The following is a 26379-nucleotide window of genomic DNA, read 5'->3' as shown; positions in this document are numbered from 1 at the left end:
GAGGAAAGGAAGAAGTAGTTTCCCTATGAGCAGGGAGTCTGACATGGGGCTCAATCCCAGGACCTATGCTGAAGGCAGATGCCCAACCAACTGAGCCACCAGGCGTCCCTTCATTTTTTATTTTTATTAAAAAAATTTTTAAAGATTTTATTTATTTTCTTGACAGAGAGAGAGATCACAAGTAGACAGAGAGGTAGGCAGAGAGAGAGAGAGGGAAGCAGACTCCCCACTGAGCAGAGAGCCTGATGTGGGGTTCGATCCCAGGACCCTGAGATCATGACCTGAGCCGAAAGCAGAGGCTTTTTTTTTTTTTATTTTGCATAACAAGTTTATTTTTTTAAAAGGCATATAGACAATAAACAAAGTAAACAATCAGATCACTTCTACCCAGTATTATCTGTCCTAGAACAATAAGTTCCAGTCTCTAAACATCTTAAATTTCAATAATCGTCCTCTTCATCAGAGTCCATGACTTTTCTTCTGTTGAATTTAACTGTGGTTTTCTTTTCGGTTTGTTGGCTTACTTTTTCAAGGGTTTCTGTTAAACCTTGTTCTGCTACCTTCCCACTTAGTCGTCCATATCTTGCCATCTGTATGAGGTAATTCTCTACTGCTTTAGTTTTTTCAGGCTTTACAAGTGCTAAGTTACTTAAACGGGCCCGGGCCGACTGATCCAGGACGTGGGCTAAGATACTGTTTCTCATTTCTGCTTCCCTGGGCTTTGCTTCCTGTTGTGCTGCATCGCCAGGATCCCCATGCTTCGCCTGCAGTTCGGCCAGCCTCTGCTTCCTCAGTGCCTCCGGCTCCTCCTCCGCCATGGTGCGGCAGTCCGGGGTCCAGCAGCCGCGACCACGCTCCGAGGGCTCTCCCCGAAAGCAGAGGCTTTAACCCACTGAGCCACCCAGGCACCTCTATTAAAAAAATTTTTTTTAAGTAACCCCTATGCCCAACGTGGGGCTTGAACTCACCACTCCAAGATCAAGAGTGCTTGTTCTACTGACTGAGCCTGCCAGGCGTCCCTGTGTTTTCACTTTATTTGTCTTGAGATATTTTCTAATTTCCCTTGTGATTTCTTCTTTGGTCTACAGGTGGTTCAATTTCTACATATATTTGAATTTTCTAGATCTCCTATTGCTATTGATTTCTAGTCTCATTCCTCTGTGATTAGAAAAACATTTGGTTGGATTTCAATCTTCTTAATTTTGTTGACTTGTTTTGTGCCCTAAATGTGATTTGTCCTGAAGAATGTTCTCTGAGCACTTGAGAGGAGTGTGTACTCAGCGGCTGTTGTGCGGAGTGTCTGTGTGTGTCTGGTGGGTCCCTAGGGGTGTGGTGCTGTCGCAGTGTCTGTGTCCTGAGGAATCTTCTGTGTGCGGAGGGAAATGGATGGTATCAAACCGTTGTGAGGTTTAGATTTCATGAACACACGCTTAAAACGGTCTTATTGGGGGTGCCTGGGAAGCTCAGTCAGTTGAGCATCTGGCCCAGGTCATGATGTTGGGGTTGTGGGATCAACCCTCCACGTCAGGCTCCATATTCAGCATTTCCCTCTCTCTCTGTCCCTCCCCCTGTTTGCTGATCTCTCTCTCCCCCATCCCCAAAGTGCTCTCTCTCTCTCTCCCCCCACTTCTCTCTCTCAAATAAATACTCCTTAAAAAGAAAAAACAGTCTTAATGGTTCTATTTAAAAATGTTACAAAGTTGGTTCGCCTGGGTGGCTCAGTCGGTGAAGCCTCTGCCTTTGGCTTAGGTCACGATCTCAGAGTCTCGGGATCGAGTCCTGTTGGACTTCCTGCTCAGCGGGGAGCCTTGTTCTCCCTCTGCCTGCTGCTCCCCCTGCTTGTGCTCTCTCTCTCTCTCTCTCTCTCTGAGAAGTAAATAAATAAAATCTTTAAAAGAAAAAAAAGTTATGACTTCTAGGGGCACCCGGGTGGCTCAGTCTGTTGATCTCAGCTCAGGTCTTGATCTCAGGGTCATGAATTCAAGACCTGCCATTGGGCTCCACACTGGGCATGGAGCCTACTTAAAAGAAAAAAAAAGTCATGGGGCACCTGGGTGGCTCAGTGGGTTAAAGCCTCTGCCTCTGGCTCAGGTTATGATCCCAGGGTCCTGGGATGGAGCCCCATGTCATCGGGCCTCCTGCTCAGTGGGGAGCCTGCTTCTCCCTCTGCCTGCTGCTCCCCCTGCTTGTGCTCTCTTTTTCTCTCTTTCTGGGAAATAAATAAATAAAATCTTAAAAAAAAAGTTTAAGAAACCACAATCTAATCCAAGGCTCACTTGGTCCTCCTGAGAGCCTGTGATGGAGGAATCCCCACTCACATTCTACAGATGAAGACATGGAGGCTCACCGAGGTGACAGGACTTAGCGAAGGACACGCGGCTGGTCACAGTGCCTCCCAGCCCAGAGGTCTTTCACTAACTCTGGGCGGGCTGCCCAGGCCGCGGTTTGGCCCCAGGAACTACGATGGGCTAAGACTGCCCCCTTATGGCCCCTGTATGTTGGCTGTGGTTGCTTCTGCGGAAGACGCATTCATTCATTCATTCATTCATTCATTCTCTCCGAATCTAGTGCTTGTGTGCGACCCCCAGGGCAGGCGCCACAGCAACAGCAGGGAGAGATGTGCTTCCTGACATCCCAGGACTTCCAGTTTAGAGGGGAGGACGGCTCATAACCACGTGATCACACCAACAAATGGGGGTAACTTCTGAAGGGCCACATTTGTGGTGGCTTTTTTTCTTTAAAGATTTTATTGATTTATTTGACAGAGAGAGCACAAGCAGGGGGGCCGCAGGCAGAGGGAGAGGGAGAAGCAGGTTTCCCATTGACCAGGGAGCCAGATGCGTGGCTCGATCCCAGGACCCCAAGGTCATGACCTGAGCAGAAGGCCCATGCTTAACTCGCTGAGCCATCCAGGGGCCCACCTCTGTGGTAATTTTTGACAAAGAAGTGTGACCTCTTCTGGGATTGGGGAGCACCTTGGTGGGAACCATGCTGGAGCTGAGATGGGCAAGAAGGGCAGCACAGGCAAAGGGCAGAGCTGAGGGGAGAAGGGCTTCCCAGACACAGGGACCTTCAGTGCAAAGGCCCTGAGGCAGGAGGGAGCGTGGTGAGCCAGAGTTTCTAAGGGAAGCTCGGTGGTGCTGGAGCTCAAGAGCGAAATGGACAGAGAGAAGAGGCCAGGCTGGAGAGGGGGACAGGACTGGGGGTCGGTAACCACTGATTGTTGTCGTTGTTGTGTTTAGAGGTGGAGGAACAGGACAGGGAGAGAGAGAATCCCAAGTAGACTCCATATGGTGCAGAGAGATGCATGTGGGGTTTGATTTCACAACCCTGAGGTCACCAACCCAGCCCAGCCGAAGTCAAGAGGCAGACACTCAACGTACTGAGCCATCCAGGCGCTCGTGGATGTTTTCTTTCCAGCAATGAGTGTATGCACTTGAGCCTGAGACCTGAGCAGTTACATTTGGAATAATCTCAGTTGCAATATGAAAAAATTGAGAGCAGAAGGGCAGAGCGGATGCAAGGAGACCAGGGAGGAGGAATTTTTAACAAGTAGTAGCAAAGAACAACTAAATTTTACCAAGTACTTATTCTATACCAGGCGCTGTTCTGAGTATTTATTTTTTTAAGATTTACTTGTTTATTTTAGAGAGAGAGAGAGAGGGGGAGAGAGGGCGTGTGGGGGGAGGGGCAGAGGGGGACAGTATTCCAAGCAGACTGGCGCTGAGTGCAGAGCCCCACACAGGGCTGGATCTCAGGACCCTGACCCCGAGATCGAGATCGTGACCTGAGCAGAAACCAAGAGTTGGATGCCCCACCTACTGTCCCTGTTCTGAGTATTTTGCATGTATTAACTCCCGAATCCCTACAACCCAATGACATCAGTCCTGTCTTCTCCGTTTTGCAGATGAGGAAGCCAAGGCGCTTGCTGGAGACCCGAGAGCTGCTGAGCCGAGCATCCGGTGGTCTGATCCCAGGCTTGCTGTCCCCTGAACGAGGTGGCAGTGGTGGAGGCCCGTTCATGGGGTCTGCACCTCCTGACGCAGAGCGCTTGGCGGGCCAGGCTTCTGCCTTCATGGGGCTTGGAGTCTGCCTGGCTGCAGATGCCATCAGCAAACAAACAGGCCCATAAAGAAAGCCTTAAACAGGGAGGAGGAGCCATGAGCTCCCAGAGTGGGGTATGGGAGCTCTAAGGGGCTGGGTCCCCACGAGCTGGCCAAGGGGCAGAACCCGACTGAGAACAGCCCTGTCTGAACTGCAGCTCAAGCTTCTCATGTCCAAAGGCACTCTCCAGACAGCCTCCCCGCGCTCTCCCCCTGCCCCTTCCCTTCTGCCCCATTCTCCTGGCCTCTCAGGACAGAAACATGCAGTGTTCTTGCCTCCTTTCACTTCTCACATGGCACATTTAGCCGGTCTGAAATCTTGCCTATTTTGCATTCAAAATGTGTCCAGAATCACTGGCATCTCTCCCCTTCACGGCTGCCACAGTCATCCAAGTCCTGTCATCTCTCACTCCGTCTTTTTTTTTCTTTTTAAGATTTTGTTTATTTATTTGACAGATAGAGAGGGAGAGAGAGCACAAGCAGGGAGAGCGGCAGAGGGAGAGGGAGAAGCAGGCTCCCCGCAGAGCAGAGAGCAAGATGTGAGACTCCATCTCAGAACCCTGGGATCATGACCTGAGCCGAAGGCAGAGGCTTAAGGGCAGATCCACCCAGGCGACCCCCCTCTTTTTCTTTTTAGGATTCCATTTATTTATTTGAGAGAGACACACACGCACAGAAAGAGGGAACACAAGCAGGGGGAGTGAGAGAGGGAGAAGCAGGCTTCCCGCCAGCAGGGAGCCAGAGGCTGGATCCTGGGACTCTGGGATCAGGACCTGAGCTGAAGGCAGGCGCTTAAGAACTGAGCCCCCAGGCGCCGCTGTAATCGTTCTCTAATTATTTCCCAGCGTGTCCCCCTGCCCCTTTAGAGGGACGTACACAGCAGTCCCCCTTCCTTTGCCCAACTGATGCCCCAAATGTGTGTGTTCAGGTGGGTAGTAGTGTCACGGAGGGTCCCGTGTCCACGCTGTCCACCTCCTGCACGGCATTGTGCTCCTCTGTGGCTCGGCCTGGTTTGTGAGGGAGACTGAGTCGTCGACTCTGCATGTCCAGGAAGAAGCACTGCGGATGGGGTTGGCGACTGCCTGCCGTTCCCGCCGTCCCGCGGGGTCGGGGCACACCCTGCACGGACCGGGGCGAGCGCGTTCGTCTTCGTCTCATATCCTCGCACCGCAGCCAGAGCGATTCTTTTAAAATGTGAATCAGATCACGTCCCTCTTATGCTCAAAATCTCCCAGGAGCTCCCCTTTTGCCTCAGAGTGAAAGCCGGTCTTTCCCGTGTCTCCGAGGCCCCCGGTAGCTCTGGAGCCTGTCCCCCGCCACACCCCACCATTCGGCCGTGACCTACCGCTTCCCCTTGAGGCCTTAGCTTTCACGTGGCTGCTCTGTGGAGCCTTCGGTGGCCACTTTCCTTTAAACGGAGCCTCCTCGCAGGCTCTCCCTCCTTCTGGCATCCCCCACAACACTGCCCTTGTAACTTTTGAAATACCATATGCTTCCCTCGTGTGTCTGGCTTTTCCTCATCAGCAGCAGCCAAGCTCCCTGAGGGAAGGTCGCACCGACTGTTGTGTTGTGTGGGGACGTCCTCACGGTCCGGCACACAGACGGGCTGCAGTATGTCTCACAGGATCTGAAGCCGACCAGTCCACCAACGACTCCTGGTTTTCCCTCCAAATCCGCGCTAACCCCACATAGCAATGGTACCGCCATCCACTCAGGCCCTCAGGTCAACTCTGGTTGTCTTCCTCCTGCTCACTCCCTAGACCCAGTTTGTCAGCAAGTTCAACCTCCAAAATCGTTCTCCCATCCCTCCTCTTCCTTCCCTCTCCGCAGCTCCTCCCATCAGACCAGCCACCCCCACCCCACGGGGGCCAGTCTCCGCTTCCCACTTGTCCTGCTTCAGCCTCTCCTTAGAAACACCTGCTCGGCTCATCTTTTCTGCTTCTTTTTTACAGAGTCTGTGATCCACATCCATGAACCCAGCAGCAACCACAGGTAGACAATGAGCAAACACGGATGCAACAAAGTGGTCACTACTCCACCACCCAGAAATAAGGGCTGACGTTGGGTGAGCACGGTGGGGTTTCTCGAAGTATGTGCAGCTAGGAAGACTGAGAGAGGGACTTACAGGAAAAAGCCACAAAAATGGACTTTTTTTTTTTTTTTAATTTGACAGAGATCACAAGTAGGCAGAGAGAGAGAGGAGGAGGAAGCAGGCTCCCCGCTGAGCAGAGAGCCCCATGCAGGGCTCAATCCCAGGACCCTGAGATCACGACCTGAGCCAAAGGCAGAGGCTTAACCCACTGAGCCACCCAGGCGCCCCGTATTGTGTGTTTTTGCACGTTATGTAAGTGATAACATAATGTATAGATTCTTCTGCAAAGTCTTTTCTTGCTTAAAATAACAGATTTATCGGGGCGCCTGGGTGGCTCAGTGGATTGGGGCCTCTGCCTTCGGCTCAGGTCATGGTCTCAGGGTCCTGGGATCGAGCCCCACATTGGGATCCCTGCTCGGCGGGGAGCCTGCCTCCCCCCCACCCCCGCCCCACCTGCCTCTCTGCCTACTTGTGATCCCTCTCTCTTTGTCAAGTAAATGAATAAAATCTTTAAAAACAACAACAGCAGATTTATCCATATTGACGGAGCCCTTAATTCTCACTATTGTATCGTATTTCCATGCTTGAATACGCTCTACTTTACCCGTACACTTGTTGGTAAATATTAGGACTGTTGCAGCTTTTTCCTCCTTCTTTTATATCATCTATTAATTAGAAATCTTTATTACTTAATTGGGGCGCCTGGGTGGCTCAGTGGGTTAAAGCCTCTGCCTTCGGCTCAGGTCATGATCCCAGGGTCCTGGGATCGAGCCCCGCGTCGGGCTCTCTGCTCCGCAGGGAGCCTGTTTCCTCCTCTCTCTCTGCCTGCCTCTCTGCCTACTTGTGATTTCTCTCTGTCAAATTAATAAAATATTAAAAAAAAAAAGAAATCTTTATTACTTAAGAGTAAGAAAGTATAATTATAATTTAGTCCATAAAATAATGATTCTTTGGAATTCATTGAGACTTCTTTTGTGTCCTAAAGCATATTCAATATTACATGAGCTACATGTGTTAGAAAAGAATGTGTATTTTCTCTTTCTTTTTTTTAAAAATATTTTATTTATTTGACAGACAGAGATCACAAGCAGACAGAGAGGCAGGCAGAGAGGAGGAAGCAGGCTCCCTGCAGAGCAGAGAGCCCGATGTGGGGCTCGATCCTAGGACCCTGAGATCATGACCTGAGCTGAAGGCAGAGGCTTTAACCCACTGAGCCACCCAGGCGCCCCTGTTTTCTCTTTCTTGAGTGTAGAAGTCTGTATTTGCCAGTGACTTCAATTCATCAGTACGATTATTCAGCTATCTTATATCTCTATTTTTATCTCCTTGATTGTTCAGTTTCTGAGAAGAGTATGTTAAAATCTCTAACCAAGGGTGCCTGGGTGGCTCAGCGGGTTGGGCCTCAGCCTTCCACTCGGGTCATGGTCTCAGGGTCCTGGGATCAAGCCCCAAGTTGGGCTCTGCCTCCTTGTGAGTTCTCGCTCTCTGTCAAATAAATAAATAAAATCTTAAAAAAATAAACTTAAAAAGCCCCAAATCTCTAATCATTATTTATTTATTTCTTCCAAAAGGGTTGATAGTTGTTCCTTTTTATATTTTGAGGTTCTGTTATTGGTCCTTTGGTGTTTATTTTTTTATTTTTATTTTTTATTTTTTAAAGATTTTATTTATTTATTTGACAGAGATCACAAGTAGGCAGAGAGGCAAGCGGAGAGAGAGGGGGGAGGGGAAGCAGGCTCCCTGCTGAACAGATGCAGGGCTCAAACCCAGGACCCTGAGATTATGACCTGAGCCGTAGGCAGAGGCTTAACCCACTGAGCCACCCAGGGGCCCCTATTTTAATCTTTTTTTTTAAAGATTTTATTTATTCACTTGTCAGAGATCACAAGTAGGTAGAGAAGCAGGCAGAGAGAGAGGAGGAAGCAGGCTCCCTGCTGAGCACAGAGCCTACCCTGGGGCTTGATCCCAGGACTCTGGGATCAGGACCTAAGCCGAAGGCAGAGGCTTAAAGACTGAGCCACGCAGGTGTCCTGAGATGATCCTTTCTGATTATTATTTACTTCGCACGAGCTAGTTATCACCTGAAGGGTGGTGTGCTGTGGAATGGGGTGAGAGTAAGTGGGTTCAGATGGAACCCGCGGGTGTGTGGAGGCGCACAGCTCCTCTCAGGGTTTGGCTCTTGGGAGATGGGGTCGTGTCACAGTAAGCCTGGGAGCACACACTCGGACATTCTCTGTGTCTTGTCCTGTTCCCGCTGGATTCATCCTAGACTGGGAGGCCATGTCACAAAGCAATAGGAGCGTCATCCCGTGGTTTCTTCTTAAGCTTCCTTCCCTGCTGTCCTGAGGTGTCAAACTAGGTCTCCAGGGGGAACCTCTCCTCAGCCTGTTCTCAACCTCGGTATTCCTGCTTCAGTCAAAGGGACACTGGGTACCCTTGAAGGGGGTGTCCCACCCAAAGGTTAGGGCAGCATGTTCCTGCTTTCACGTAACGCCCTTGCTTAGATCCACCATAAATACATTTGACAGGTGCCCTTCATGATTTGTGGCTTTGAGTCATACAAGTTTCATTGAACGTGGTCTTGTCTTCTCTTTACATTTTGTTGTGTTTGCTTATTCTTAGTGAGGCTCTGAAGCAGAGATACAAAAATACCTTTACTTTGCCATCTTCCATGGAGAATTCCCCAGAATCATCTTTTTATTGTTTTTTTAAAGATTTTATTTATTTGGTAGAGAGAGAGATCACAAGTAAACAGAGAGTCAAGTAGAAAGGGAGGGGGAAGCAGACCCCCTGCCAAGCAGAGAGCCAGATTCGGGGCTCAATCCCAGGACTTTGAGACCATGGCCTGAGCTGAAGTGGCTTAATCCACTGAGCCACACAGGTGTCCCAAAATTTAAAAAAAATTTTTTTAAAAATTAAAAAAAGTCATCTTTTTAAAGAATCATCTGTTTAGAAAAGGTTATTATTTTAAAAGATTTTATTTATTTTTAAATTTACTTATTAGAGAGAGAGTAGACATGGGGGATGGACTAGCAGAGGGGGAGGGAGACTGACAAGTGGACTCCCCCCTGAGTGTGGAGCCTGACGTGGGGCTTGACCTGAGTCAAAATCAAGAGTTGGACGCTCAACCGACTGCACCAGCCAGGCGCCCCTAAAAAATAATAATAGTAATTATTAAGTAGGCTCCATGCCCAGTGTGGGGCTTGAATTCATGACCCCGAGATTAAGAGTCGTACACTCTTCTGACTGACCCAGCAGGAGCCTTCCAATGGCTTCCTGTTGTACTTAGAATAAAATCTAAACTCTTAAAAATTTTTTTAAATTTTATTTATTTGACAGAGATCACAAGTAGGCAGAGAGGCAGACAGAGAGAAAGGAAGGGAAGCAGGCTCTCTGCCGAGCAGAGAGCCCGATGCGGGGCTCGATCCCAGGACCCTGGGATCATGACCTGAGCCGAAGGCAGAGGCTTTAACCCACTGAGCCACCCAGGCGCCCCTCAAATCTAAACTCTTGACCATGGCCTTACAAGGCCCTGCATGATTTGACCCCTCCTGACTTTCTAATCCCATCTCATGCCCTTCTGCCCTCATGTCACTCTTCTCTCCTTTCACACCCCGAACTCCCTTCCAACCCAGGGCCAAGCCTGGAACACACCCTCCCCTCCCTGTGTGGGCGACTCCTCCTCCTCCGTGAGTCCCTCCCCATCCACCTGCCGTGGGGATGAGTCTCCTCACACCTGGCGGTTTTTGTCCATTGCCCTGACTGGGACCCGCACGCTACACTCAGGGCCCATCTTCCCCGTGTGATTATGTACTCTGCCTGCGCGATGGCTCTGTTTGTCTTGGTCACCAGTGCGTTCCCAGGGCCTAGTGCGGTGTCACTAATGAATACATATTTGCTGAGGGTATGCATGAAGAATGAATCGGAGAGTTGGGTCCTTGAGGGCCGCACTGAAGAGTTTGAACGGTGTGGTGTTTGGGGCACCGGGAACTGGGCCTTGAATCCCCTCCGTGAGATCGGCAGTTCTGCAAGCAGCCCAGCTCCGCTCCTGCTCCGGCGAGCTTGCATGGGGCTTCCTGCCCTGGGAGATCCTGGCTGATAGGAGGAGAACACGGTGAGGCCGACGTTAAAATCCAGAATCTGTCTCCTCTGATGGCTCACCATTTCCTAGTATTACACGTCGATCTCTTCAAACATGTCTCTTTAAACCACTTCCTCATGAGCAACGCCCTATCACTTTTAAGATCACTGCTCACCTTACTGAGTCAACTTTCTTTTTTTGAAGCAGCCCTTAGTCCCTCTCTGAGATTTGGGACGCTGCCTGCGTTTATCCGAACACATGGAGCGCCTCTCTTGTGTTGGGTGTTTCTGGGAAAGTGGTTATTCTTCCTGCTTCATGTTGATTCCTGCTGGCACTGATCTTACCAGATGACATCTTCCATCCTTGGAAAATCCATTCTGACAAACGTCGAAACCTGCTGCCTAGGCCTGGGCGCTTGCTGGAATAGCGGCTGGGCTCCAGGCTGAGCGAGGACGCCAGGAACCTGCGGGCGGGGGAGGGTGGCTTCTGAGTCAGACAGCAGGCCTCTGTCAGGGCTTGTGAGTGGGGAAGCAAGTCCCCTAACGGACGTCCGGCAGTGCCAGGGGACTGTCTGCTTTCCTCACAAGGACATGGGTGTTGGCGGGGTGGCTGGAGATGGGGGCACAGGGCGTGGTTTGTCCCTGACCGTATCCCCTGAGACATGAGTCTAGTTAATGGTGTGCTCCTCTCCTGTGGCTTCCCAGACTCACCTTCCCTACCTTTTCCAGTTGCACCCTGGCCCTGGGGCGTGGGCTCACGGGCAGGTGAGGAGGGTGCAGCTGGCTGGCCGACAGAACACCAATGCGCAGACTCTCACCCTTTCCTTGTGGAAAGGGCCCCCTTCTAGGGGCCCCTAGAAGCCCCTCTGGGGAGTGGGTGTTAAATTGCCTCCTCCCCAGAGCACTGGCCCGGGCAAGAAGGAAGCATCTGGTGACAGGGGAGCGAGCGGGGAGGTGGCAAAGACAGCAAATCAGCTTCTAGAAGGGTTTGGGGTGCGGTAGAGCCTGGTCTGGAAATGCGCTGCTGAGGGGAGGCGAGGAGGGGCAGCACTGGCCGTCCGCCGAACACCTGCTCTGTGTCAAGCCCTGCGGGTACTGGTGTGGAGGCCGAGAAAATCAAGGCCATCCCACCTCAGGTTTGGCCTCAGCATGAGTACAGCCACCTTAGCTCCGGCAGCCATCGCAGACCCCTGCGCCCCTGGGCTGAACTTTCCCCCACCTGCTTTAGTAACCCCCACCCTGCTTTGGTTCCAGAGACCCCCCACCCTGCTTTAGTAACAGGAACCCATAAATACCGCTGCCTTAACTAAGCTCGGGGTCCAAGTCCCTCCTCCGCTGCGTCGGGTACACTTGGGCCCAAGCTTCAGCTTGTCAGATAAACCCTCGTGCGACTGCATCGGTGTTGGCTCCTTGGCGGTCTCTCGGACGCGGAAACTCGGGCACAACACTGGGAATGGACGAGACTCAGTGTTTACCAGCAGCCCAGTCTAGTGGGGGAGACACATAAACAGTCTTATCGAAGTCCCTGTTACAGGGCAGGGGGCTAGTGGGGTCCATGGGAGGAACAGCTCCCTATGTGAGTGTGCACACGCACGCGTATGTGTGCGCACGCGAGACAAGTGCATGTGTGTGAGCGCGTGTGTGTATACGCGTGTGCATGGAAGCGCGAGTGTGCGTGTGTGTGCGTGTGTATATGCGTGTGCATGGAAGTGTGAGCGTGCATGTGTGAGTGTGAGTGTGTATATGCACGTGCATGGAAGCGTGAGCGTGCATGTGTGAGTGAGAGCGCGCATGTGTATATGCGTGTGCATGGAAGCGTGAACGTGTATGTGTGTGTGAGCGCACGTGTGTGTACGCGTGTGCATGAAAGCATGAGCGTGCATGTGTGAGTGAGAGCGCGCATGTGTATACGCGTGTGCATGGAAGTGTGAGCGTGTATGTGTGTGTGAACGTGCGTGTGTGTACGCGTGTGCATGAAAGCATGAGTGTGCATGTGTGAGTGTGAGCGCGCGTGTATATGCGTGTGCATGGAAGCGTGAGTGTGTATGTGTGTGAGCGCGCGCGTGTGTACACGTGTGCATGAAAGCGTGAGTGTGCATGTGTGAGTGTGAGCGCGCGTGTGTATACGCATGTGCATGGAATCGTGAGCGTGCATGTGTGAGTGAGCGCGCATGCAAGCGAGTTCATATGTGTGAGTGTGTGTGATTGTGTGCACAAGTGCATGTGTGTGTGTGAGTGAGCCTGTGCACGCGTGTGCTCTAGGACACGGGGAGGCCAGGGCGGGGATTCGGGGTTCGGAACAGAGATGATCTCAGAGCTGGGTTTAAAGGGCCGCTGGGAGACGGACAGGGAGCAAAGGGAGGAAGGGCTCTCGGAGAGAATGACGGAGTGGGTGGTCTGGGCGTCAGTGACGTTGGTGCCGGGGAGGCCTTGTTACGCTTGGCAGCCTCCTCCTCAGAGTGGTGACACGAGGCTTTCCCCCGAGCGCTGACATGCTCACGTGTGGATTTAGGAAGATCACTCTGGTGGCAGAGCTGAGAAGGGGGTGTGGGGGACAAGGCCGGGGCAGGAGAAGGGTCCGGCTGTGTCTACAACCACACTCGGGCAGTGGGACAGCGACAAGCAGCACTGAGAAGGCCGTGGAGGGCAGTGGAGGGAAGCGGGCGGACAGCCAGGTTTCTGGTGTGGGTCATCGGGTGGACGGTGGTGGCATCCGTGGTACGGAGGGTTACCAAGGGAGGTGGAAGGTCCGAGCAAGGGTCCTTTCGAGTCTGCTTTCAACGAAGGCAAGGGGAGAGGGGCGGGGCTCTGGGGAGGTTGAGCAATGGGGCCAGGAGGCCGGTGTGGGTGTGGGGAGAGAATGGCAGTGTGCCCTGTTGGAGTGGGAAGGTTAGAGCTCCCAGGGCTTCCCAGGGATCGGGGCTTGCAGAGGAGGCTTTCTGTTGTGACAGCCTATGTTCCTCATGCCTTGTTAACTGTGTGAACCTGGGCAAACTTGCCTGAGCCTCAGTTTCCTCCTCTGTAAAGTGGGTGAGATTATACCCATTTCCTGGGATAGTCGTGTAAATTAAGTGCAATAGTGCACAGAGATCACGGAGCGCACAGCAGGTGCGCCCCGATGTCAGCCCTGTGGCCGGCCCTGGGAACGCCCTGGATCATTGCATGTGATACCAAGTTTCCGTGTGCTGATCATGCTATCAGGGGTACTTAGGGACGTTATTTAATGCAGTTTGTTAAGAGAAAATATTTCAAAGCGGGGTTCCTGGGTGGCTCGGTGGGTTGTGTCTGCCTTCCGCTCAGGTCCTGATCCTGGAGTCCTGGGATCCAGCCCAAAGTCAGGCTCCCTGCTTTTCCCTCTCCCTCTGCCCGCTCCCCCTCCAAGCTGTGATCTCTCTCTGCGCCCACGGGAGAATGACTGTCGCCCCTGCCCCCACTCTCTTTGTGTCTCATTCTCCCGAGCACCGTCCGGAGGCGGCATCTCTCACGCTCACTCACTCTCTCTTAATAAATAAATAAAATCGTGAAAAAAGAGAAAACATTTCAAAATACATTTTTGGGGGGTAGAGGACTAGTAAAACGGATCCTTGTGGTGGAAAGGTGGAAGGTCAAGGGTGCGGTGCACCTGGCCGGGTTACCTGGTGAACCAGAGGGAAGGCCAGGGCTTCAGCCTGGGGCCCGACCCTGGGGCCGCTTCTCCTTCTGCGCTGCCCGGGGGAGAGGAGAGGGGTGTGTGGGCAAAGCTCGGCAGTGGCCGGCCCCTGGCCTAGGCCACCTCGCTTCTCCCGCCCGGTGCTTAAGGCCTTTAGCAGGGACTGTCCAGGAAACAGCTGACCTGTCAGGCAGGTGTGAGGGTGTGGGTGTGGGAAGGCCCCTTGCAGGTGAGTCAGCACCGCCTCTTCCTTCCTGAGCAGGGGCAGAGGGGGTGGAGGGCTGCGGGCCAGGGGGCAGGGAGGAGGGGCGGCACTGGGGCGGGGTGGTGGGACCCGCCGGCAACCGCAGGTCTCAACCACCAGGGGGCAGGAGCCAGGCGGGGACACGAGGCTGGCCTCTGGCCCAGGCAGCCGCGTGGACAGGGAGCCCTGACCCAGCTATCCAAGCTGGGAGGGCAGAGTCACCGCTAGGGATGTGCCCATGGCCCAGCTGTGCCCCCTGGAGAATGTGGACCGGGATTGGACTCTGGGTCATTCTGTCCAACCCTCCCATTCTGTTCTGCAGACTGGGAGGGCGTTACTCAACCCCCACTGTGAGTTAGTGGCGGATTAAGGTGATTTGCACGCATCTCAGGAATCTGGCCGCTGGATGGGCTCCATCTGGGCCTCCGTTCCTGGGGAGGGACAGTCTCCAAGTGCTGCCCTGGTAATCAGCGGCTCTCTCCACTCTCTCATTTCCTTCTGTTTCTGTGGCTCTCAGACCTTCTCTCCCAGTTTCCACTATCTCCATCCCCGCTGCTGGGCCCTTGCTCAGCTCCCTCCCTCCCCAGGCCCCAGGCTGGAGCCGGTGTTTCCTCAGGGGTTTGCAGCTTCCGGAAGCTGTTTTCCAGCCCAGGGTCTAAGGGCCACTCCTGGGATCTGGAGAAGTTATGATTTGGTAACAGAACCTGTGCTGTGATTTGGGAGGTGAGGAGGTCCCTTGGGTCCTGAATACTTTCCCCAGCGCCCGCGCTGTGCTCAGTAATCATAAACAGTGGTTGGCACAGGCTATGCGTGGACCTTTGTTCGTGCAGAGACCAGTAAGACCCAGTCCCTGCCCAGTGAGCTCACCGTGTGGGGGTGAAGGCAAGAGAAGACTCGCACTAGAATGATTCTGCCCACAGCAGATGCGCTAGTGCACAAGGACAAAAGGAGTCCTTGTGTGGGATGGAGCAGATAGAGATGGGGTCTGGCTGGGCCTGGGGAAGTCTCCACCAAGTAGGTGGCATTTACCAGGCCTTTGAAGGACAGCTGGGATTTCAATAGGCAGCGAGGTGGGGAGCAGGGGTCAGCACAACCAGTGGGTCTCAGAGCACCAGCTGCAGGTATGGTGTGCTCAAGGCGCAGGGACCCAGGCTAGGGTGTGTGTGCAGGGGTTGGGAAGCTGGTAGGCGCCAGAGTCCAAGCACCTCACCTCCCGGCCTGGGGAGGAGCCATGGGGGCCACTGTGATACCTGCACCTCACAGGCATTCACCAAAGTCCTGAGTCGAAATGGAAGTAGTGCAAAAGGTCATGAATGGTGCCCACCGGGTTTTACCCTCGGGGTGAAGGACTTTTGTTTCAAGCTCTACAAGAAATAGGGCTTGATAGGGAGGAGCAGTAGCATGGCAGGGTGGGGGGTGTTCCTGAGAAAGTTGGGAACCCCAGGGCTCCAAGGGCCGACCCCATCTGCACGCTCAGGCTGCCCGAGCCCCAAGGCGGCCCCAGGAGAGAGCAGCCTGGCATCTATCTGAAGGATCAGTTCTCAGTCCCAGGTCCTCTGTGGTGTCTGAGGCCAAGCTCCCATGCTGGCACCCTCCCCTCCCAGGGTGGGCTGGGGTTTGCAAGCACAGCTGGGGCCTTCCGGGAGGAGGCGTGCTCCGCTGAGTCACTGCCTGGGCATCTGGGCCTGGAACAGGGGGTGAGTCACCTAGCCCTGGGGCGTTGGGGGAAGGGAAAGAAGCTGCTGGACTTCTGGAGGGGGAAGGGAGCCTGTTGGCTGGCCGGAAGGGCGGTGCCCAGACTGGTGGGGGAAGACCAAGGGCGGCGGCCGGCGGGGCGCCTGGCAGGGGGCAGCCCGAAGCCCCGTCTTCTCTAAAAATCCCCCCTGGATTGGGTCCTGACTCGCTGCAGCGCTGGCCTTTCTCCGGGTGCGGGACGGGGCCTGCAGGGGTTGGGTGAGGAGGGCGGTGACTGTGGCCTGCCCGGCGCGGGCCTCTTGCTCCGGGAGCTGTCCAGCTCCTGCGCACTTGCCCGCCCCCCAAGCCTTCCCGTCTCCGTTTGGACCCTCCAGGGGCGTCCTTACAGCGCACCGGCCGCTCGGCCGTCTCTCCCCCTTCCCTGGCTCCTTCCCGGCGCCTTCCCACCCACAGGGGCCGCGTAAGGTGGGAAGGTGCTTCCCTTACTACCAGCAGAGTTCGCGGCCAGCTTCGAAGCTCCCCCCAGTGAGTCCCCGAAGACAGCTTGCACGCGGGTGTGCACACACACACACACACACACAGAGGCCTGGGAAGTCCCTGGAGGCCTGGAGCCTCTGACTCACAAGTGAGCTGTGCCTGGCAAGTATGTGTCATATGAGCAAGGCCCAGCCTGAGGGCCACAGACAGGGGCGACCGCCCCTCACCCTGGGCCCAGGCCACCCCTTCCCCTTCCTGGACACCGCCCCCCCCCGCCCCCCTCAATCCCGCTCAGCCTTCCTCTAGTGGTGGAGCCGGAGGTCTCTGGGAGGGCGCAGCCCGGCAGGGAGCGGCTGGGGTGGCAGGAGGCCAGGCTTTGGCTGATCAGGTTAGGGCAGGTTTGATTTCCTTCAAATGCCAGGTTGGGGGCCAGTGCGGTAGGCATATAAACCCCAGTGTGGGCGCTTGGCCCTTTGCTTCCCTTCCAGAGCCTCTCTGTCATCTGGTCTGGTGAGTGCCTCTGTCTTGCTGAGGGCTGGTTGGGGGTGCCCGTGGTCTCAGTCTTTGTCTGCAGTTTTTTCATTCTGGGTCCCTCCCTTTGGGGGACTTTGTGTGATGTGCCCAACTGAGGGCTGTTCCAGGCTCTTCTGTGAGGTCTCAGTTTACAGGTTGCTCTGAGGCCTTCTCTTGGGTCTCACGGTCTGCGCATCGCCGTCTAGAAACCCTTCTGGGGGCCTAGGCCCAGGAATAGGAGGTGTGGAGGGTGGTGCTTTAACGAGAGTCTTGGGTTTTGTTTTTCCAAAGTCCTGGAGTCCATCGGGACTTAAGGGACAAGAGCCAGGGATCTCAAGTGTGTGGGCCTGCCTGGGTCCCCGCCCTGAGGAGCTGTGGTGCCCGGCCCTCTGCCCCTTCCCTTCTCTACCCGAGTGAGAAGGCAGAGCTAGCCGGGCGGGCCCAGGACGTTACTTACCACTGACGCCGGTTTCAGGGCCTCACCCCAGCGCTCCCCCTAAGCCCCCTGGGGGCTGCTCAGAGCATTCTCAGAGGCAGAGTCATGGAAAGGATGGCCTGAGTTCTGTCCTGCCGTTCCCAGGGCCCAGGACATGTCATTCCTTTAGTACCAATCCCCATAGGATCCTCCCTGGTGGGGAGGGTCGCTCAGGGGCCTTCACCTCTGCACTGTCTGATGGAGACAGCGCCCTCGGCTCAGGGGTCTCCAGTGTGTGGGAAGGTCCGTCTCTCTCCTTTGAGGGTCCTTGGTCCAGTGGAGGAAACATACTTGGACACTTCCTCTGGCCTTCGGGGTCCCTCGTCTGGGGGAGACGACTCTTAGGGAGGAATGGTCTCAGGGGAGAGGCAGAGAGGGGTTTGGAGAGGCACTTTGGGGCACAAGGGCAAAGTGTCCTGTGAGCTGGGCTGAATGTCCCCATCACCTGCCACCCAGATCCACCCCTGTGGCCCCAGATCCAAGATGTCCAGTCCCCTGGAGCAGGCCCTGGCTGTGATGGTCGCCACCTTCCACAAGTACTCGGGCCAGGAGGGTGACAAGTTCAAGCTGAGTAAGGCCGAGATGAAGGCACTTCTGCACAAGGAGCTGCCCAGCTTTGTTGGGGTGAGTGGGGCTGGCTGGGGTGGGGGTCCCGGTGTGTGTGTGTGTGTGTGTGCACCTGGTGAAGCAGACACAGGGCGTGACCTCATGGGGGGGGTTGGCTGGGGCCCAGGCATGTGGGCGTGCCCTGTCCCTGCTGTCCCTGTGGCTCTCCAGAGGAGGGACAGCTGTCCATCTGTCCAATACCCTGCCTGGGTCAAGCCAAAGCCCAGAGAGGGGAGGTGACCGGCCCGAGAGCACACAGCTCTCGCTCTTTCCGTGCCACGTGCCAAACTCAAAGCTGCGTTGGGAGACACGGGTGCGCCCGGGCAGTGGCAGAGAAATGCTGTCCGCTTTCCGTTGGCCCCTCCCCTGCCCTGTATTGACCCTGTATTGAAGAATTAAAGAAGTCAGGTCTCAGGCTTTGAACTTGTGGGGCATGCCCTATATTTCTTTAACAATTTCTTTTTGTTAAGCTTTTCTAATTTGGTTTCATTTTGGCTGGTATTAAAATGTTTGCCTTGGGGCGCCTGGGTGGCTCAGTGGGTTCAAGCCTCTGCCTTGGGCTCAGGTCATGATCCCAGGACTCTCTGCTCAGCAGGGAGCCTGCTTCCTCCTCTCCTTCTGCCTGCTTCTCTGCCCACTTGTGATCTCCGCCTGTCAATTAAATAAATAAAATCTTTAAAAATAAATAAGTAAAATGTTTGCCTTTTCTGAATTCAAACATATTTAGTTTCTTCATCAGTGAAGTGGGAGAGTGATGCCCACCTTGCTGGGCGAGGAAAGACCTGGGTGCTCCTTGCTCCCAGCAGGGTCAGCTGGAGACCTTCCCAGTGAACGCCCACCTGTCCTCACTCATGGGGCCTCTTTATAGCTCCCGGGGGCGCCCTGCCCACCACTCACCCACTGCGCAGTGCCAAGGGAGGGCTGGGCTCTGACCCGTAGGGGTGTGGGGTGGGGAGCAGCCTCTGAACCGTTCGGTCTCACTTTCAGGAGAAGGTAGACGAGGAGGGCCTGAAGAAGCTGATGGGCGACCTGGACGAGAACAGTGACCAGCAGGTGGACTTCCAGGAGTATGCTGTTTTTCTGGCCCTGGTCACTATCATGTGCAACGAGTTCTTCCAGGATGCCCCGGACCGGCTGTGAAGTGGGACTCCCGCTTGGCCACGGGCCCCCTGGGCCCACGAGGACTCTAGCTACCCCTTTTGTACCCAATAAATGTTTCTGTTGATCATGTTTTAATTGCTCAGGGATGCCCCTGGCTGGCTGAGTTGGGTTGCTGGACCATAAGAGCATCCTTAGATCCCACCCCTCTGGGCTCTGACTCTTCTGGAAAGCTCCCCAAGGCCAGAGCTGCACCTCGAGTCCCAGAGTTTGGTATTTCAAATACCGGTAAAAATTTGAGATAGTTTGCTAATATTTTTTTCCAAATAAAGATATAAAATACCATCCACCATCACCGTCCTTTCCTAAAAATGGAAAATGCTAACAGAGAAGGAAGGGTGTGCTCTGAACAAAGGACAGACCTTGACGTGCATACTGTGAGCCGTCAGTGGTACTAGGGTCTGTTCGAGAGGCGGAAGGCATCTAAACAACCCAGCAGACCTTCTCACTGAAGACTTCTGATCAGGTTGCAGGCCACAGGCAGTGGCCCTGTTTCAGCAAAGTTGTATTTCTTTTGATTCCTGCTTTCAGATGGGCTCCAGTTTGAGTTCATCCTTCTCTTGTGGGTCTCTGCTGAAAGCTACCAGGCGCTAACTCTTATCAACACTCTGATTTTTTCCTACCATTTTCCCTACACTTGGAGCGAGGTTGGTCCAGCAGGTGACAGCCTGACCGAACGCTTTGCCACCTCCTAACAAGGTCACTGACTTTCCGGCCACCAAAGGTGAGATCCTGGTATTTTATTCTTTCTTCTCCTCAATTAATTACCCATGTTAGCTTCTCTCTCGCTCGCTTTTTAATGGATCCCACTTCTAGTTACCAAATTCTCTACCAGTTAGGAACGTACACAGTTGTAAGGCACAGGTAACCCAACTAAGAATGGCATAAATAAATTAGGATTTAAACGCCTTATAAAAGAAGTGTGAGATACGCAGTTGAGGTTTGGTTCAGTGACTTAGAGATGCTGTTCTGGCGACCTATCGTTGCATTACAAATCCCCCTACACTTGGTAAATTAAAACAGATGTGTTATCTGTCAAGGGCCTATATAAGGAGACGGCATTCGGTCAGTGGGTTCTCATTTAGGGTTTTTCAAGCAGCTGCAGACAGATGTGGAGCTGGAGTCATCTGAAAGCTCGAATTCATTCAGCTTCCAAGGCAGCTTATTCAACGCGCCCAGCAGCCGGCGCCGGCGGTTAGCTGGGAGCTGGGAGCCGGGAGCTCTCTGGCAGCTGTCTGGAGCGCCTACCATGACCCCTCGGTGCGGCTTGGGCTTCTCAGAGCGTGGCACCTAGGTTCTGACAGGGAGTGGCCCCCAAGGGAGCAGCCCAAGGTGTCCCAGTGGGGGCTGTGGGGCATCTTAAGATTCATTTCAGAAATCCAAGAACGTCACTTAGGTTGCATTCTATCGATCAAGTCGTTAGGCCGGCCCAGATTCAAGGGGAAGGGAGTGAGGCTCCATCTTTGCACGTGAGGGGCAGTAGCACAAAATCGACGGAGGCCATCTTGGAGGCTGTATACCATCGTCTGACTTCTAGCAACCACGTGTAGAACGTAGTTACCTCCCTCCCAAGACCGCCATGTCTCACCCTGTTAAGGCATCAGTGTGAGATCCAGGGTCTTGTTACCTCTGCCAGGCCCCAATCTGGGTGACCATGACTTCCGCCCCTCCAGAACAATTCCCTTGCCCGGAAGATCCACGAACACCACATTTGGTGCATGGCGGTGGGACAGGCAGGGGACCGATACTCCTGGTCACAGACGTGTCATTGATCCACAGCCACTCTGAAACCGAGTCCGACACAGGCCGCCAGATTCCTGACGAGGGCCCAGTTCTGCTCCCTGTGTGTGGTTCTTCTTGGGTCCAGACTCTGGGCAGTTGGTTTCATTCCCTTTAACTCTTTTATTTTCCATAAGAAATGTTTGTGTTTGTAGCTGCCCCCTGCCCAAAGGAAGCTGACAACGCAAAGCTTCTTTTCTTTGAATCCCTTTCAGCCCCGGATTGTGTAATTCCTTTAAAAATATTGAGGGCTCTCTCTCTCTTTCTCAGTCGCTCTCTCTGTCTCTCTCTAATAAAGAAATAAAATCCTTAAAAAGAAATCTAAAAAAAAGGTTGGCTTCCTGTATATCAGCTTATAATTCACTTAATTATACAAATGCCACACCTACGAATCTCTCTAAGATTGGTCCCTCCTACCTAGACTGAGAATCAGGGAGCTGGGAGCAAGGCCCTCTGATCTGAAAGCGTCTGAGTGGCACAATTCTAAAATGATTAGAAGCCAACTTGTTTATCTGAGAAAATCTGTGAGACTTGCCCTTAAATCTTCCCAAGTCTATGCCTTTGACTTCGTTTCTATCCTGAGTCCCTCTTTATCAACAAGGCCCTGGCTTTGACATTTGTCCTGAAGCCATTTATTACTTCGAGAACCATGTGCTGGCCGTAAAGACTTTTCTGGACCCTCTATAATTCCTCTAAAAACCTGAGCAGTTCCTTCTCAGGTTGTCTCTTTCTTCTCGCATTTGATCAGGGTCATCAGAAGAAGTAGGCACTTTCAGTGTTCTGTCTGAACATCTCAGCTGGGTCCACGAGTTCATTCGGTAGTCCTTCTGTTTTCCTATTACCGTGGACTGTAATGCTCCCAGACATTCCACAACAACATACATTCTTTCTTTCTTTTTTTAAGATTTTATTTATTAGAGAGAGAGAGAGGGAGAGCGAGAGAGCGAGCACAAGCAGGGGGAGCAGCAGAGGGAGAGGGAGAAGCTGACTCCCGGCTGAGCAGATGTGGGACTCAATTCCAGGACCCCAGGGTCATGACCCGAGCTGAAGCAGACGCTTAAACAACTGAGCCTTCCAGGTGTCCCTAGGGGTCACCTTTTCTTCAGCGTTCGGTAACAATTTCCTCACTGCCCTCCAAATTATTACTGCGAACCCCCTTGAGGTCCTTCTAGCTTTCACTTATTACCTGGTCCCAAAGCCAATGGCACCTGCCTGGTTTCTGTAACAGCAGCAACCCCCTCTTGCAAGGAGCCAGCTTGCACTACTTTCTAACCCTTTCCAACCACTTCCTCTATCACGACATTTAGGGTTTGATTTGGCCGGCATCCCAAGATACATCGAAGGACAGTTCGACCAAATATTTTGTCATTTCATAGCAAGGGTCCTCGGCTTTCTAGCTGGGACGTATCTCTCTGTCTTCCCTCCTGCACTGGCCAGTTGTTTGTTTCAGATTCTTTTACTTGAGGCCTCCACGTTCAGATGTAAAATTCTCTCCCAGTCTGGCATGTACTCAGCTGTGAGGTGCAGGTAAGGTCACTTCCGTGGTGTTGAATCGTCTTACGTAGCAAGAAGTCCAGGGTGGGCAGTTTAGTGTTGGTTCAGGGGCGCAGAGCTGCTGTACCACTCGGTGTCTTTTCTGCGCTTTTTTGCTCTGTAATCTATGGTGTATGCGCTTTTCCCCTCGTGTGCCGCTTCATGATCACAAGACTGCTGCCGCGCCTCCGGGAGTCACTGTCCACGTTTCAGCATGGAAGGTGCAAAAAGCCTTCCCTCAGACTTTGCCTTTTTATTATGGCAATAATTGTAACAATTATAATTATTATTACATTATTAAAAAGTGCTCTCGCCAGGGATTTCTTGCATCTCTTTGGTTTTAAAGACGTAGTATGGCTAGTCTAGCTGCAGCCAGGAATTTTTTTTTTTTTAAGATTTTGTTTATTTGACAGAGACCACAAGCAGGCAGAGAGGCAGGCAGAGAGAGGGGGAAGCAGGCTCCCCGCGGAGCAGAGAGCCCCATGTGGGGCTTGATCCCAGGACCCTGAGATCATGACCTGAGCCAAAGACAGAGGCTCAACCCACTGAGCCACGCAGTAGCCCCTCCAACCAGGGATTTTTACCTGAGCATGTTGACACTTTGAAAGAAAAAAAGTTTTTAAAGATTCTATTTATTTAGATCGAGAGAGAGAGACAGAGAGGGCAGCGTGAGCACGCAAGCGCACGTGTGTGGGAGCAGCTGGGCAGCAGAGGCGGAGGGAGAGGGACGAGCAGAGCCCAGGGCGGGGCTCGATCTCAGGATCCTGAAATCAGGAACTGAGCTGAGACCAAGAGCTGGGCCCTCGACCTGCTGAGTCACCCAGGCATCCCAAGAATGAGTTTCAATAACAAGGAAAGAGGGGATAGGCAGTAGACACGCGATAGACAATATTTTCCTAAATTGTTTTCTTACTTCCCTGGGAAACTCGGCTGCTTGGTGAGCACTCTTGGGCACGGTGCCTCAGACTAGAGACTAGAGCTGCCCAGAGATGGACGGTACCCCAGCACGAAGGTTCCCCGGGCAACATGCTTGTTCTCACTGTTCTGCTGAACGGCGCATCTGGGACGCGTGCGGCAGCCTGGCCATCTCCCTAATGTCCTGGAGGGGACAGAGCCAGGAGAAGAGGGTCAGAGAGTGGAGGTCACAGCGATTACTGTGCCCAAGGCAGCTCTCACGTGTGTCTCTTGGCCTCTGGGCTCCCTGGAGATGAGGAGACGGGGAGGGAGCAGTTTGGCCATTCCTGGACATCTCCTTCTGGCGAGGCTCTCTGCTGGGCCAGTGGGAGCACAGTCTCCCAGAATCCCCGCGGTTAGAGGACGGGCGTGCTGGTGGTCACTGCACGTCACGGACGAGGAGGGAGGGGCTGGGAGAGCTTGGGAAATGGAAGGAAACACATCTAAGACGTGGGATATGGAGGAACAGTCTGGGCCTTCCTCCTCTACCTCAGCCACCTGCAAAGCCACACGCTCTGTGGGAAGGAAAGGGGACCCTGGGGAGCCGAGTCCAGTGTTCTTGTGTCCGGATGAGTCCAGGGGAGACCCGGCCATCTGATGGTGGTCTGCACGCACGCAGTGGGTCCTGGCTTCTGCTGGAGCACGGTTCCCCACTCTTGGACTCTGTGGGCTGGTGGAGACTGGCCTCAGCTGGCTAGGGCTGAATGGGGCTAACTTTTTTAAAACAATAGTTTATATGTTTTGTTTATTTATTTGTCAGAGACAGAGAGAGGGCGCAAGCAGGGGGAGCAGTGAAGGGAGAAGGAGAAGCAGGTGCCCTGACGAGCCAGGAGCCCGATGTGGGACTCGATCCCGGCACCCAGGGATCATGACCTGAGCTGAAGGCAGACGCCCAACCGATGGAGCCCCCCAGGCGCCCCTAAATGGGGCTGATCTCCTTTTCCTTCTGTGCATTTGACAGACTGACAAACACCAGACTTCCCTAGCAGGTTGTAACGGTCCTGCCACAAAGTCTCTGCTGAGGCAGAGGGTGGAAAAGTCCAGAAAATGGCACCTTTCAAAGGTGCCTGGGCCTGGTTGCTGCCTCCATCCTCCTGGAGTGGCAGCTGGGAGGCCCTTCCCAGGACAGTCACCCCTCCCGTCAGGGTCAGGACCTACGTTCCCTTGGCCTTTGCTCTCTGGTCTACCCCTGGAAGCCTACTAACCCTCCGGGAGAAGAGATGCTGACGTCCAAGTTGGCTTCTGAGCCAGGGAAGGACTAAACGAGGCCCCTGTGCTCCTGTCTTCAGGTCACATGTGCTCCTCACTGACTCACTGATCCTATCTGGGAAATGGGCACGACTGGCTTGGCTGTCAAAAGAGGTAGCATTCTACGCACCGCAGGCGCTCCTTGGTCCTCTCGGAGCCAGCTCAGGAATGGGGCCGTGTTCTAGGGCGCTCTTGTTTCTCCCTGAGGTGCAGAACCCCACGCTGACCTTCAGAGGGCAACACAGCTTCCCGGGAGCCTTTCGAAGCCCTGGGGTGCCGAGGGGGGCGGCGGAGGTGGGGGGAAGCACACGGGAGCAGTACTGCGGGGGGTCCTGCCAAGGCCGATCCCTCCACTCCCACACTGACACGCGCAGGCCAGGGAGAGACCCTCACCTTCCAGGTGGGCTGCCTACCTCGGGGGTCCGCTCGGGTGCCGGCAGCTGGGCAGTGAGGGGGAGAGCCTGCGGGGACAGAAGCAAGGGACGTGGAGGACAGCGGGCGTGGGCAAGGAGGTGGTGGCCCCCCAGGCCTCGGACGGTGGCCTCTGGAAGCCCTGCGGGAAGAGGCACTCAGGGGGGCCGCAGGGAACGACTGGGTGAGGAGGGCCTTGTCCCCTCCTCCCACCGCCCCTCTCTGGGACGCCTGCACTGAGGGGTCTCATGGGGCTGGAACAGTGAGGGGCATAGAGCCCCTTTCCACGGTGGTTCTGACCCACTCGGAGGCAAGGAAATGAAGGCCCAAACTGGGCGAAGGGCAAGTTCGAGGTCAGGTGGCAAGAGGATGGTGGGGCTGGCGGCGACCTCCGTGAAGGGCTCTTTCCATGGGCCCCTCCCACCCCAACATGCCGGTCTCTCCTGGGGAGCTCCTGCCCCTCCCTGCGGCAGGCAGACAGGGCAGCCCCCTTCCGAACTGGGGGTGCTGGGGCCTCTGAGACCAGACAGGTACGCGCAGCGCCCGCCGGCCACCGGCCTCCTTCCCTTGGCCCTGCACTGTGGCTCTGGCTGGCCCGCTGCCCACCTGGCGTCCTCTCACAGTCACCACTGTGTCCCCCACTAGGTTGTCAGGCTGCGCAGAGCCGGGCCTGGGGTGTCTTACGACTGTGCCCACAGTGCCTTGGGCAGGTGCCTTCAAATGACATGTGGGGCGCCTGGGGGGCTCTGTCAGCGCAGCGGCTGCCTTCGGCTCAGGTCATGATCTCGGGGTCCTGGGATCGAGTCCTGCGTCAGGCTCCCTGCTCGGTGGGAACCTGCTCCTCCCTGTCCAGCCTCCTTCTCCCCCTGCTTGTCTCCCTCTTTCTCTCTCTGTCAAGTAAATAAATAAGATCCTTAAAAGAAAAATGACGACAGGAATGACAAATGGCTCTCCGGTGGCCACTTGTTCGTTGAGCGACCCCGGGCAGTGACCTGCCTCTCCGCTGACATGTGTGCCCTTACCGTGTGCCCGACACCATCTATCTGTGAGCTTCATATGTATTAACCCCTCCAAGCCCACAGCCATCCTGGGAAGTGGTCACCATTATTACTCCTAATCACCAACCGAGGGAAGGGAAGGCGGGAGGGTGGGGTGACCTGTGGGGGGGCGGGGAGGAGGCGGGAGCAGAGCCTGCGGCCACAGGGACAGGGGTTTGGCCTAGAAGGGAGGCGACTGCTGGGGCCCCTTCTGTCCCCTCCTCCTTGTAACCTTGCTTACAAAACAGGGCTAATCACAGCTCTCCCTTCCCTACCCACCCCTGCTCATTCCCCTCCCCCGCAGGGGCTGAGTCCCCATGGGGAT

At 54.3% G+C, this 26379-nt stretch overlaps 2 protein-coding genes across 8 annotated transcripts; one reads left to right on the top strand and one right to left on the bottom strand.

Moving 5' to 3' along the window:
• Positions 1 to 314: 314 nt before the first annotated feature.
• Positions 315 to 864, bottom strand: LOC123928227 (programmed cell death protein 5-like). Its single transcript, XM_045983310.1, has one exon. It carries the CDS (start codon positions 816 to 818, stop codon positions 441 to 443), a length of 378 nt encoding a protein of 125 aa, XP_045839266.1. The 5' UTR covers positions 819 to 864; the 3' UTR covers positions 315 to 440.
• Positions 865 to 13964: 13100 nt separating this feature from the next.
• Positions 13965 to 19159, top strand: S100A2 (S100 calcium binding protein A2). Of its 7 annotated transcripts, none has more exons than XM_045983098.1 (3): positions 13965 to 14084; positions 17785 to 17952; positions 18922 to 19159. In XM_045983098.1, the coding sequence occupies exons 2-3, from the start codon at positions 17812 to 17814 to the stop codon at positions 19072 to 19074; spliced, it is 294 nt and encodes a 97-aa protein (XP_045839054.1). In that variant the 5' UTR covers positions 13965 to 14084; positions 17785 to 17811; the 3' UTR covers positions 19075 to 19159. The 7 variants fall into 7 exon arrangements, with proteins under 7 accessions (XP_045839054.1, XP_045839055.1, XP_045839052.1 ...); XM_045983099.1 differs by lacking the exon at positions 13965 to 14084 and adding an exon at positions 14132 to 14153; XM_045983096.1 differs by lacking the exon at positions 13965 to 14084 and adding an exon at positions 15758 to 15865.
• The last annotated feature ends 7220 nt before the right edge of the window (positions 19160 to 26379 follow it).

Source organism: Meles meles, chromosome 17 (assembly GCF_922984935.1).
Source record: "Meles meles chromosome 17, mMelMel3.1 paternal haplotype, whole genome shotgun sequence".
NCBI classification, from domain to species: Eukaryota; Metazoa; Chordata; class Mammalia; order Carnivora; family Mustelidae; genus Meles; species Meles meles.
This window is presented reverse-complemented; position numbering and strand designations above follow the sequence as displayed.

Excerpts from the sequence above, each read along its gene's own strand:
- S100A2 (XM_045983098.1), top strand. The coding sequence starts at position 17,812 with ATGTCCAGTCCCCTGGAGCAGGCCCTGGCTGTGATGGTCGCCACCTTC. Across the intron at positions 17,953-18,921 it reads AGCTGCCCAGCTTTGTTGGG|GAGAAGGTAGACGAGGAGGG; the intron begins GTGAGTGGGGCT and ends TCTCACTTTCAG.
- LOC123928227 (XM_045983310.1), bottom strand. The coding sequence starts at position 818 with ATGGCGGAGGAGGAGCCGGAGGCACTGAGGAAGCAGAGGCTGGCCGAA.